Source organism: Penicillium manginii (assembly GCF_028828005.1).
Source record: "Penicillium manginii strain IBT 31320 chromosome Unknown utg000004l:1.0-7231830.0:1.0-7236170.0, whole genome shotgun sequence".
Taxonomy (NCBI): domain Eukaryota; kingdom Fungi; phylum Ascomycota; class Eurotiomycetes; order Eurotiales; family Aspergillaceae; genus Penicillium; species Penicillium manginii.
Window position 1 is genome coordinate 6,268,023 of NW_026643105.1, and position 12,121 is coordinate 6,280,143.

The following is a 12,121-nucleotide window of genomic DNA, read 5'->3' on the forward strand; positions in this document are numbered from 1 at the left end:
AGACGCACTAACCTAAATAGTAAGCGAACTAGATAAGCACCAATCGCGCTTTTTTGGAACCTAAACGATCGGATCGTTTCACCTCGGCACGCTTCAGAAACAAAATACAATTACTTCTAATTCATTACTTTCCCCTTCCTGAGCCTAAAATCGCAGGACACGATGAGTCGTTTTTGATGTGCTTATGAGCCTAAAAATAGGTTTGTAGCCACACAGACAAAGGCTGAAGAGACGGCAAGAAATATTTATAAATCTAGTATCTTCGTATTATGTAGGGCAAAAAGGATAAACAAAAGAGTCAAAAAATAACTTAGAAATATCGAGACAGTGGCGGCTTGAAGCCTGAAGCCATAAAAGACAACGAACAAGCGAGATTGAGCCATTAAACTTGGAAGGCATGGTCAGTCTTGACTCTTCTCACAGTCTCCTGCCATTCCTGCCTTTCATGTAGGCCAAGACTCCACTACTGGCATAAATTATAATGATTGTAGCCTGTGGAATAAATCCCATGATAAAGTATATCGCCCAGCTGCCCGTCATGATATTGAACTTGGTGGTGTGGCCCGTGTGGCCTGAGATGTCGAGATTAGCTGCATTCAAAAGGGAATACAGAATCCGTAGAAACAGAAGGGGTAGAATGACTGGCATCCCAGTCACAATATAATATGAGACGGTCGCCAGTGACTTTCGGTACTTCCATAATCTGATCACACCAAACATGATGGCCGCAAAGGCTATGAGAAACATTGCACCTGAAACCTTTGAGAGTGTTGCACCACGGTCGTACTTGTCGGGATTGATCTTCCCGGTTGAGCTGTCGGGCATGCGGTCAATGCCACCAATAATGCCCATCACTAGGCCAACCATAATGATAGGGTGGACAAGACGAAGTATAAGTGATGAAACACTCAAGCCATTTGAGGGGGCAAGCGGAGAGTATGCAGGCTCTGTCTTTCTGTCGTTTGTTGTTGAAGAAATGTTGATGAACGAGAGTGTAGCGGACATAAGGGGACCTAGAGCAATCTGATATAGAATCTGGGCAGCTATCTGAACGCCTGCGGATGTCGATGAATTTTGATACAGGTATATTAGGAGTGCAGGACCGGCAATTTTTGCTAATCATTGTCAGGCTTTGTTTGGTCTGGTTTAAGAGGATAAGAGAATTCTTACCAGTTGCGAATGCCTGGAGGTAAAGCCAGGCAGTCTGCCTCTTGAAGAGATAGTAAAATGTACAAAAAGTCACAGGGCCCAAAATACCCACATAGAGCGCGAGCTCGACACAGGCAAGAAGTTCGTGCGGTCGCATGGCTAGAAGGTCGGGTATTTCAAGTTGCCGCGTATCTGGGACTGCTTTCGTTATCCAATGTAGTAAAGTGGGATTTGGCTGTCCTTTCAAAGAATTTATGGTACTTATACATGCCTCTATAAACTAATTGAACCCAAGCCTTTTGGGAAATTGCTCGTAAGTGCTAAGCATTCCAATGGCTTATTCTTTTTGCGACCGGATCTCAGCTGCCCCACATTGCCTACGGCCGGAGTGCCTACGGCCGTAAGCTCAGCCCAATGGGATCCGAAGTCTGAAACTTACGCTGATAACAGAACAATATTTGCAATTTCTCAATCAAAATTCGAAAGTTTATTCGATTTAAGAACTGTGAGCTGTTCGAGTTGAAATATCTCTACTCTTCAAAGATTGGATTCGAGGGTGCCCTGCTTTAGGAGTTATTAAGATTGTCCGAGGATTGATTTGAGAATGGGTTGAATGGGCGAAGGGACTTCGTGGATTTGGAAAAGAACCACGAAAATTTGATAAACTCCCTAGATTATATAGAGTTTTTTAGGCTTGTAAAACATTGCTAGCTTTTACTTCGAGTTTTATAACCAGTCCTGAAAGGGCCTGCACAAAATAGAGTAGCTCTCGACTCGGAGGTATACAACCCAACCCATAGCTAGCTATTAGACCCCGCGTAGAGTTGGCGAAGTACCATGAAGATTGGGCTCATTATATAGCGATAAAGATAAGGGCTTGAATTCGAGAAGAATCATATATAAAGTACATCAAATTAATAAATATCGTCCTAAAAGCGAGGCGAGGATGAAGAGCAGTTTGGATATTTCCAAGATTTCAACAACTAGCCGAGTCGGTCAATCTTTCTTTCTAATCTTTCACGGCGACGATCACGCGCAGACCCATGGCCTCCATGGTGTCCCTTAATAGCATTGCTAGCCACATTTGCCACGACTGCTCCTGCCAGAGCGCCACCAATTGTCCCAAGGGTACCGTGGTCTGACTTTTTCCCAACTTTGTGCCCAACAAAAGCGCCCTATGAAACAGAAGAAAAGTCAGGGGAAAATTGTTCAAAATCTTAGAGCTGTTCTATACATACCCCCGCGCCTCCAATTACCGTTGCACCGAGACCCCTTTCCTGACCAGAAGCTCCGTTATGTCCTTGTTCAGCTGAATCAAAGTTTCCCCATTGGCGTTGTTGATTAAATGGCAAATTTTGGTGATTTGAAACAGCTCCCAAAGGCTCTCCCTTTAAAAATGAGAAGTAGAGTCAGTATTGAGCTATTAATACCGGGCTTTAATTGTCTTACTTGACTGGAAGAGGAATCTGCGTTTGTTAGATATTGAGGTTCTTCAGACCCATTCGCTTGGAATGTATACCCAGGCGTACTACTTCCATAGTATTCACGATTCGACATTTTGTTTCAAATGGTAACTGACAGTCGATAGGGCCGGGACTTTCTTTTGGAAAGAGATGATCGAAAAAGAATCTTGAATGAGAGCCACTATGTATAAAATAGGATTGAGCTCAACTTTGCTAGACCGATGGCATATATAAAGAAACAAACGCATATGCTTATTACAACATCGAGATTTTGAGATTCCCTTTCGGCCGTAAGAAACCACATGTCAACACATTAAGAAAGAACCCAACACACCCGTCAGACTCCCCGGGCGAGAATTACGGCCGTAAGGCCCCGGGGCCGTGATGTCTTGGCGCTCCGTCCAACACGACCATCTCAGACAAAGACCCGGGAGACGGACAACGAATAGAAGAATCACCTGGAAATAGATATTTTCCCCACTTCTTAGGTTATACCCCAAAAATTTGTTCATCTAACTATATTTCACAGGAAACAGCCTTCGCAGGGGATGAGATCTACGGCCGGTAGGACGCCCCTCGGCATTTCTCAACGCAATTTGATAGGTCACCGATCTAGATAACATGATAGGACGTAAATTTAGATATACTTTAGTGAGTTTCTAGAGCCTTGAGCCCTCAGCTGAAGTCAGAAAATCTTGGGAGCACTCCCAGTTGCGGGTCGAGTCCGGACCTCGTGGAAAGTATAAAGGTGCTTGATCCCATAATTTGATTTGTACAATGAAAGATCAGCACTCTTGAACTCTATCAATTCACGTTAACTAAAGCTGCTCATTTATTATTTTATTCTTTTCATATTTCAAGATATGATTGCAAGCAGAGCATCCCCTTCCGAGTGCACGGAGGTCACGCCTGACTGTCCGGTGGAGGAGACCATCTACGGCTATGCCCCCAATGCCGCGGCAAGCTATGCTTTTTGCATAATATTTGGGATTTGCGCCTTGATACAGGTGGTTCAGATGATAAAGTGGCGGACCTGGTCCTTTGGCGTGGCCGTGTTTCTGGGGGCTATCTCTGAGGTTGCTGGTAAGTTAATTCCTACTAGTATCTGCCACCTGGGCACGGGTGCTCGGGTGGATTTCCAAAAGGGATTCGGAGAGACTTATAGTTTTAATAGGATATGTTGGTCGCATCCTCTTGCACAATGATGCTTACTCCTCTATGGGATTTGAGACCCAGATTTGCACTCTCACCATGGCTCCAGCATTTTGGTCGGCTGCTATTTACTTGACCTTGAAGCACGAAGTGAACATTCTGGGCCCTAAGTTCTCCATTCTGAGGGCCAAGTGGTATCCATTTATTTTTGTGACGTGTGATTTAATCTCGCTGTCATTGCAAGGTGCTGGTGGCGGACTTGCTGCTACAGCAACTACCGCCCAGGGGAGCGCAGTTGGGAGCGATATCATGCTGGCCGGAATTGTCTGGCAAGTTGCTACCTTGACAGTGTTTGGAATTCTTTCTGTCCAGTTTTTTCTCCGAGTTAAGGGAGCACCCAAGTATCAATTGTCTGTGGATGCCCAGAAGCTGTGGAAAAGTCGCAAATTCTGGTTCTTCTGCTGTGGTATTGTAGTCGCTTTCACTACCACTTATATCCGTTGTGTCTACCGGTAAGCTTTCCATGAAAGACAAGAAGAAGGATATTGGGAAGCTAATTGTCTACTTTTTCTTTGCAGTATCGCAGAAATGGCTGGTGGTTGGAGAAATTCTATTATGCAGGATGAGTCCGGGTTCATTGTTTGCGAGTCGATGTAAGTTACTGATCGAATATCTGCGCCGAAATGTTTACCCGTGAGGCAAAACTGGAAGATTATGCTGATAAAATCTGCTTACTTTAGAATGTGTGTTCTGTCTGTGGTAGCTCTTTGCGTCGCGCATCCAGGATTCTGCTTTGAACAGATGCGCGGAAATTATACGAAGGCAGTTGCTGAAACCGCGAAACTGCTGGAGGAAAAGACAGAGTACAACAATGCAGTGTGATAGCAGAACATCAGGAGATCTACTTTGTTTGTTTGCAAATTTTTCTTTTGTGCAATAGAGTGCGAACTTTTGGATTTTGATGCCTATAGACCTCTTCGAGGCTTCATGTTACGATTCACGTATTTCGTTTTGTCATTATCCTAAGCCCTTAATTTATCATTGTTAAAGAGTTTGACTTAATTTAATTATTTAGCTCCTCTGGTTATATTTGAGAAAGTAGATAATACATGACTGGCTTATATAATAGCTATTGGCAAGAGAGGTGATCGCAGAGGAATGTGTGTATAGATGAGAAACTACCGGTATCTGAACTAAAATGACCTAGATATAGGAGGGTGGGCCGGCAAGGCCTGTGTAATGGGTTAAACGTTCTGACTTTGTAGTATGCCAGCTTCGCGACTCTGCAAGCATCAGGTCAAACGCTCTGACGTGTGTCCTTGGCCCCGGACGCGCAACGTGCATCCAAAAGCTTGCGATACTATTTCATTAGTGAGCCGAATTCCTTGGTCAACTAAGTGAATTAGACCGCAAATTCTGCCTCATCAATTGCACAATACGGTCACTTGACTTCCTAAACCTTCTCCTGAAAGTTTCCAACCAATTTAGGAAACAGAGACAGTCTGCGACTAGGAGAGAAACCTGTATTAGGAATATGGTCCTCGCCCGACAGATTAAAACCTTGGTACGGGCAAAAGTGGAGCGCCATCCTAACCGAACTGCATGATCAGCATGCATGATTAACAAGCATATACCAAATGCGATATTATTACGGCCGTACCCCTTTTCCAAACAAACTGGCTGCTACTAGTCAACAAGCGTTCACGGATTAATCTGTATTATCTGACCCCAGTCTAAACATTTCGCAAACCCACAATATTACTAGTATTCAATAATATGTAAGCTGATTCCAACTTAGGTACGGCCGAGAAATCTAAATCGTGGAGTGGAATGATATTCAAACCTTTGAAGCATTGATTTAAGAGCTGGGACATGTACAGAACTTGAAGATTATTTAGAATTCAAGAACTTCTATCAACTTGAAATAGACCAAATTACCTAGGTACTACAACAAAATGAGGTGGATTCTTGCTGGGCTCAGTATACTTCCTGTGACCCTGGCAGCTGCCTTGTCCAGGAACATCGAGATCTCAGTGAATGATGTTACTGCGCCAAATATTGTCAATGTGCACCTCTTCTATCCGGAGTCTGACCTTGGAAAGCATATTTTCACATATGGTAGTTGTGATATCGTCAGTCCTGTTGGTTCAATCCATCATGTCGCAACTGTACCTAGTGGCCCTTCTTCTGGCCATGACAGTCGATTGGTTTGGGTTGTGCCGGACGATGCCTCCTCGGGAGGCTGTATCGCAGCGTGGGATATGGAAAGCAACCGGATCGGTCAAGGTGAGCCTCTATCGCTGGATGGTATTCTACATGACAGCTTCACCAAGCGAGATCGAATCCCTATGACAAACGAATCCGGTATCGATTCAGAAGGCCCCTGGTTCAATGGCGTGACTCTACTCAAAAGCAAGGACTTTGGCGCTGTGGATGCAAAGAAAATCAAAGAAAAATGTATTCAGTCCAGATCCTCACGAAACACACTGGCAATGACTCACAGTTTTATTCTAGCCATTGGAATTCTAGGCGCTGGAATATCGGGCTTGATGACCCATGTAGGCTTCTTTTGCCACTCATTCAAACGGAAGCTAGTTAACCAGTTGCATAGTTTCTTCTTCGAAGCGTGGGGTTTCAGAACATCGAAATTTCGGAGTCTACGGATCGCGTTGGAGGGTAGGTTTTTTTTCTTTGAATTTTCGAAATGGCAGGACTAAAATTATTTAGTCGAATTCGGACCGAATATTTTGACTCAGACGAATCAAATTACCAATATCAAGAAATGGGAGCCATGCGAATTCCATTGACGGCACCCATTCCTCTGGGTAATGAGACTTTGACATTGAACTTTACCACCCATCGCATCGTCTTCCAGCTTTCCGAGACACTCAATCAATTGAATAAGCACCATGAGTCATTTAAAGTTGATTGGATTCCATTTATTCAAAACAGCGACAACGCACTGTCTCTCAACGGAGATAAGCGAAACCGAGATGGCTCGATCCCAACAATTGGCGACGTCGCTAAAGATAGCTCGCTCGGTGCATCTAAAATTCACACTGCTGTTTTGGACAAACTGAATGCCGAGCTAGGAAAGATTATGTATGATCCCTCAATGATGAAACTCATCGCAAGCAACGTATATGAGGCGCATAAGAAATTTCTTGGTATCGTTACCTATTTTCAGACCTTTGGAATTGATTACTGACATGCTTTTAGACGTGGGACTTAACGGCAGAGGAGGAGACCAGTGGTCTCAGGTGGCTTACCTTCATAATCTTCTAGGCTTTGACCTCAACAATACCGAGATAGCTGGCGACCTCTCCAATGTCGATGCCCCTTTTTGGGTTAACCTGTGAGATTCCTGAATGGATATCTAGACCATGAACTGGAAACTCATACTTTATAAATGCAGATACGACAATCTCTTCTTCTCCTCTACAGAATGGAAGACGGTGGACAAAGGTTAGACAGAAATTCTGAATCCTAATAAGGTTGAAATTACTTGGGACTAATACATCTTAGGAATGAGTCGGCTTCCTAATGCCTTTAAGCCGCTAGTTGGAGATGACCTCAAATATCATCGAAAAATTCAGAAGATTCAATATCTCGAAGATGAGAAAAAGGTCCAGGTCTCCTGGAAAAAAAAACTATACTGATCGGGGATTTCAAAATGCCAAATATGACTATACATTCGTTGCTGTTCCTTTCACCGTCGTCCGGAAATGGGAACTTCCAGGTATTTTGACCACGCCATTATTTCTAAATTTCGAAACTAATCTTGAACGACAGATTTCTCTACGACATTAAGCCATGCTGTTGCCTCTCTTGGATACACATCCGCCTGCAAGGTATGTTCGAACGTACAGTCCTAGTGGGAGAAGCTAACAATTTTAGGTTGCCCTGGAGTTTAAGACACGGTTCTGGGAGCACTTGTCTCGCCCCATTTTTGGAAGCTGTAACACCGTTACTGATATTCCCGGCATTGGGAATGTTTGCTACCCTGGATTCAACATGAACAGCAGTGGCCCTGCAGTTATACTCGGAAGCTATAATCTGGATGATTATGGTGAGCGCTGGGTTTCCACCCCGGAAAAAGAACATGCTCAATACGTGCTTGATGCATTTGCCCAGCTCCATGGTGATATAGTCTACGAGCAATACACTGGAAACTTCAAGCGCCTTTGTTGGCTAGAAGAGGAGTCCAATGCTGGTGGATCTTGGGCTTTCCCAAGCCTTGGCCAGCATCAGCTTTTTATTCCTTCTTACTTCAATACCGAAAAGAACGTAAGTATGCTTCCTGGAAATCTCGAAGTGCCCGATACTAATTTTTTTTAGATCATTTTTATTGGTGAGCATACTTCGTATACTCATTCATGGAGTAAGTGCTCGCTAAAGTTTTCCAATTTTTGTATTAAATTTTGGACGAATCTAATTTGCCATTCCAGTTGCCTCCGCCTTGGAAAGTTCTGTCCGGGGTACCGTCCAGCTTCTCCTGGGTATGTATCAACTCTGAAATGCTTCACTTAATATGTGACTAATGCAATCATACTGAACAGAAATGGGACTGGTCGACGAAGCAAAGGAAATTACAAGGACCTGGATGGGAAGATGGGTGACTGTGTAACTTGACAATGAAGCTTGGCTGGTTTGGATAGAGTACTACTACTAGATAGTAGTAGGACTTTCCAAGGTTTTGTTACTTAACGTGGAATTTTGTAACATATGCGTAATAACTAGTAGTACTATGCAAAACCTAGAAAGTGGCAAGCAGGCAGAGGAGACGAAATTGTATTTCTTTAAGGATGGATTCTTCAAGTTGGCGTGCTGATGAATTTTAGCATTTTAATTTTAGCATTTTGGATTCCTGGAGCATGCAAGTTCCTTTGTTCTTTTTGTTGAAATATAAATATACGTAAGGATTATCCCGGTTAAGTGTTAGCGGGGTGCTAGGTTATCTAGTAATTAGGGCGGGGCGTAGCAGTGTAATGCCGATCAGCCCTGGAGGGTTTAGTCTTGAATGGGTTCACTTACCCCTGATCATCTAATGCATTTTGTTGTCAACCCACTTTTCACCTCCACTGGCAGTCTCTGGTCGCCCACTGGCCCTCGTGCACTGAACCCACATGATGACGAACTCTCATGGATTCTATGACCTCCTGCCGGAGCTCTGGTGTGCAATTTTATCATATTTACCCAATCGCGAACTCAAAAGTCTCCGCCTTGTTTTGAGAGGATTTTGCAATTCAGTGGAGCTCAGACTGTAGCAAGTGTTTTTGTCGGCAAACCCCTTGAACATAAAGATCTTTTGCGCGATCGCAGATCATGAGGAATTCCGACATAAGATCTCAGAGATCGTTTGGGATGACGCCCGATTTGCCAGGGGGGCCTAATACAGAGATTATTCATCCCGAGCGTGGATTATACTTGGCAATCACGCATGCAAGTGATGAAGAGACAGAGGAGTCGTTTGAATCGAGAGGACTTCAAGGGCCACCAGACTGGGAATTTTACGAGAGAGACTTCGACTATGAAGATGGGGAAGACGAGAAGAGAGCATACCCTGTCTCTCAACCAAACAATGATGGAAATCCAGGGGCGAACATTGTCCACTTTAGCCTAAGGCCGTATGTGCCAACAACATTGAAATTACCTTCATCCGACGACGCAGGCTTTATATGACCGAGGCTTGGCATCAGAAATTCAAAAATGAGAAGAAGCTAGGCAAGGCTGCACTCCCTCGGGGCAAGTCTTGGGCAATATACCAGAGCTTGATCTGTAACAAGCCGACGTTTTAGCTAGAATCTATGACGAGGAGGCGTTCCTCTATGGGCTTGAACGGTTCTCTGCACTAAAAAGAGTGGCTGTTACCCCCGCAGCTCATGGTGTCCTATTTGCCCTGTTATATCAAAGCCCCATGGTTCGAGCTTTTCCGCAAGGATTCAACTATCCTATCCCGCGCGGATGGCCAGTCTCAAGTGCGGAAGAGCCAAGAGATGTGATCACATTCCCTTGGAAAAGTGTCGACGAGAGGCACAGAGGAAAGTACCCCGGATTCCGCATTGTAACACGCGCCCTTGCACAACAGAAGAACAATGTAGTGGAACTGGTTCTGGATGCTCGACAAATCGACACAGGGACCAACTGTACGATACTCGAAGAACCTTGCGCGGAACACGATAATCTGTTGACAGTTTTGAGGAACTAGGCTTTCGTCGCCTAGATCTTTCTCTCATGTTTGGCGGAAGACGATCAGCCATTGAGAACTGGAAAACATTCCGCGATGGAAGGCTTCGCAAAACACTGAGCGAAATGATAGACCTGGAGGAGTTCACCTTCTACACGGCGGGGCTGGAAAATTGTTATGAGGGTAAAACCCCACCGATTGACAGCAACACAGTGTCTCCGGAACGTATATTCCCTGTGGAAAGATGGTTTAAGCTTCGCCATTTCCAAGGTTTGCACTATCGCGCTTTATAGTCAGCCAGGCTGATCTAGTCAAACTCCTTTCAAAATTACCCGAAACACTCCACTCTGAAATTGAGTTTTCTGGTATTAACAATTTTATCGGTACTGAGCGGTCTTTTCGTCTCCATGGAGGTGCTTCGTGGTTCGGGAAGGCAGTGAACGATTTTTTATACGAGGGCGGGGAAAATCCATTTTATGACCCTCGAGGTACTATGATAGAAAAAAAGCAACTCGGAACAACCAAGGATGCATTTGATCCTTACATTTAATAGCTGCATGGTGTTCGTTCAAATTATGTATGATAGAGCTGGTGATTAATAATTGACTCACCATTCCTAGAATGAGTCTTTCGTCCTGTTGATGGCAGTGCGTTTATTACTAGCAGATAAAAATACCGAAGTCAGGTATGCCGGAATCTTTCAGCGACACTTTCCGGAAAAATAAGCGACAACAGAGCCAGCCATTAAATATAAGTATAATCTGACTTGAGTGCCCAGGATTTCTTGACTTGAGTATTTAGTTTGCAGAGAGGGTGCTATCAAAGCTCTTGATGGGTGACCGGAAATAGCCATCCCCGACCACTTCCCCAGATGTATTATCCGGGGGTTTCAAACTGAGGAAACAAAGCATATGCGATCTGAACAATATTAATGAGAATTAGGCACAGAGACGCTATAATTATTACTGTGTGCGTAAGTAACATACCTTAGCTTCAAGTAAGCTTAATATGGCCATACGATAGGATATGCTAGTTAACACAGTTCAGTGATAATTATAAGACGATGACAGCAAGATCGGGTTAACGCTCGGGGTTCTACTCGAGATCTTCGTGGCGTGTGTATTCCGCGTACACTTTTTTTTAGCCTTTTTTGGATTTCATGAAATGATTTTTTTGGTGGAACTGCCGGTTTCATTGAGGGGATTGTGAATTTGAAGGGCAGATACCGACCTGATAGGTGATGTCGTAAAAAATTGCAACATTCCAGCAGTCTAACATAATTTTAATCGGAAAACTGCACTTTATCCAACCACGCGCATGCTGATAACTAATGACATTATTGATGTGGTTGTGTCTGGCGGGTAGGAGAAGCTAGTATGTATTAATTTAGTGGACCGTCGACAGAGCTCCCACCTAAACCCAACCTAGAGTTCCTCAGATGGGAAACATCAATTTTTTGTTAGACCACACACCATTACCTACTAGGTAAATTAAACGTAAGAAAATGTCCTGCAACGAAAAGTGATAGCGCCATCCCAATGAATATGCGCCCCCAACTTGAAGATATTAATATCCCCCACAGCCTTATGTGGCAACTAAGCCACCACAGGGTTCATTTCAATTTGCCAAAAAGTTGCCCCACCCAGAATTCAAGCCAATGACAATGATGGTTGGGGTATTCAGGGTTTCTGCACGGGCCCACCAGGAATGTCTCTTTCAGGTCAAGGGCTTATTGGGGATAAGCGTTGGCAAGTTGCATTAGGGGAAAACCCAGCCTCAAAAACCCCACCTTCTCCTCGTGGTTTTCCTCCTTGTTCAGCCTCCATCTTTTGCTAGAGGACAGACTCCAAAGATAATGTCTCATTCAACCAGTATTCAATCGACTCCGAGAATATCGCCGGAAAGTGGCTCCGGGAATGTCGATAGAGAGTCCAAGGCCCGTGAGAAAGCTCGTCGCCGCAATCGAATCATTCACTCGTGCCTGGAATGTCGTCGGCGAAAAATGAAATGTGATAGAGGGGTAACTTCAATCTATTTCTTAAATGAACCGGGAAAGATTATCTAACAGCGCAACTAGGAGCCTTGTGATAATTGCAGCAAATCCGGCAGGCAATGCGTGTTTGTGAATTCAGCTAATAGCGACGATACCCAATTACGTGAGAGATTGGTT

The 12,121-nt window shown here is 44.2% G+C and overlaps 5 protein-coding genes across 5 annotated transcripts; 3 read left to right on the plus strand and 2 right to left on the minus strand.

Annotated features, from left to right (window-relative positions):
- Window positions 1–417: 417 nt before the first annotated feature.
- On the minus strand, window positions 418–1,306 carry N7533_006044 (uncharacterized protein; the record flags this gene model as incomplete). The annotated part of the gene is made up of 2 exons (XM_057102694.1): window positions 418–1,115; window positions 1,171–1,306. The coding sequence occupies 2 exons, from the start codon at window positions 1,304–1,306 to the stop codon at window positions 418–420; spliced, it is 834 nt and encodes a 277-aa protein (XP_056962324.1).
- An 826-nt stretch (window positions 1,307–2,132) lies between these two features.
- Window positions 2,133–2,706, minus strand: N7533_006045 (uncharacterized protein; the record flags this gene model as incomplete). The annotated part of the gene is made up of 3 exons (XM_057102695.1): window positions 2,133–2,324; window positions 2,388–2,537; window positions 2,599–2,706. The coding sequence occupies 3 exons, from the start codon at window positions 2,704–2,706 to the stop codon at window positions 2,133–2,135; spliced, it is 450 nt and encodes a 149-aa protein (XP_056962325.1).
- A 769-nt stretch (window positions 2,707–3,475) lies between these two features.
- N7533_006046 (RTA1 domain-containing protein) lies at window positions 3,476–4,646 on the plus strand (the record flags this gene model as incomplete). Its single annotated transcript, XM_057102696.1, has 4 exons — window positions 3,476–3,695; window positions 3,787–4,276; window positions 4,343–4,417; window positions 4,505–4,646. 4 exons carry the CDS (start codon window positions 3,476–3,478, stop codon window positions 4,644–4,646), a joined length of 927 nt encoding a protein of 308 aa, XP_056962326.1.
- Window positions 4,647–5,719: 1,073 nt separating this feature from the next.
- On the plus strand, window positions 5,720–8,391 carry N7533_006047 (flavin monoamine oxidase family protein; the record flags this gene model as incomplete). The annotated part of the gene is made up of 10 exons (XM_057102697.1): window positions 5,720–6,322; window positions 6,376–6,440; window positions 6,492–6,931; window positions 6,984–7,119; window positions 7,180–7,229; window positions 7,557–7,615; window positions 7,662–8,051; window positions 8,103–8,145; window positions 8,213–8,263; window positions 8,324–8,391. 10 exons carry the CDS (start codon window positions 5,720–5,722, stop codon window positions 8,389–8,391), a joined length of 1,905 nt encoding a protein of 634 aa, XP_056962327.1.
- A 737-nt stretch (window positions 8,392–9,128) lies between these two features.
- On the plus strand, window positions 9,129–10,501 carry N7533_006048 (uncharacterized protein; the record flags this gene model as incomplete). The annotated part of the gene is made up of 4 exons (XM_057102698.1): window positions 9,129–9,391; window positions 9,567–9,910; window positions 9,988–10,165; window positions 10,222–10,501. 4 exons carry the CDS (start codon window positions 9,129–9,131, stop codon window positions 10,499–10,501), a joined length of 1,065 nt encoding a protein of 354 aa, XP_056962328.1.
- Window positions 10,502–12,121: the final 1,620 nt, after the last annotated feature.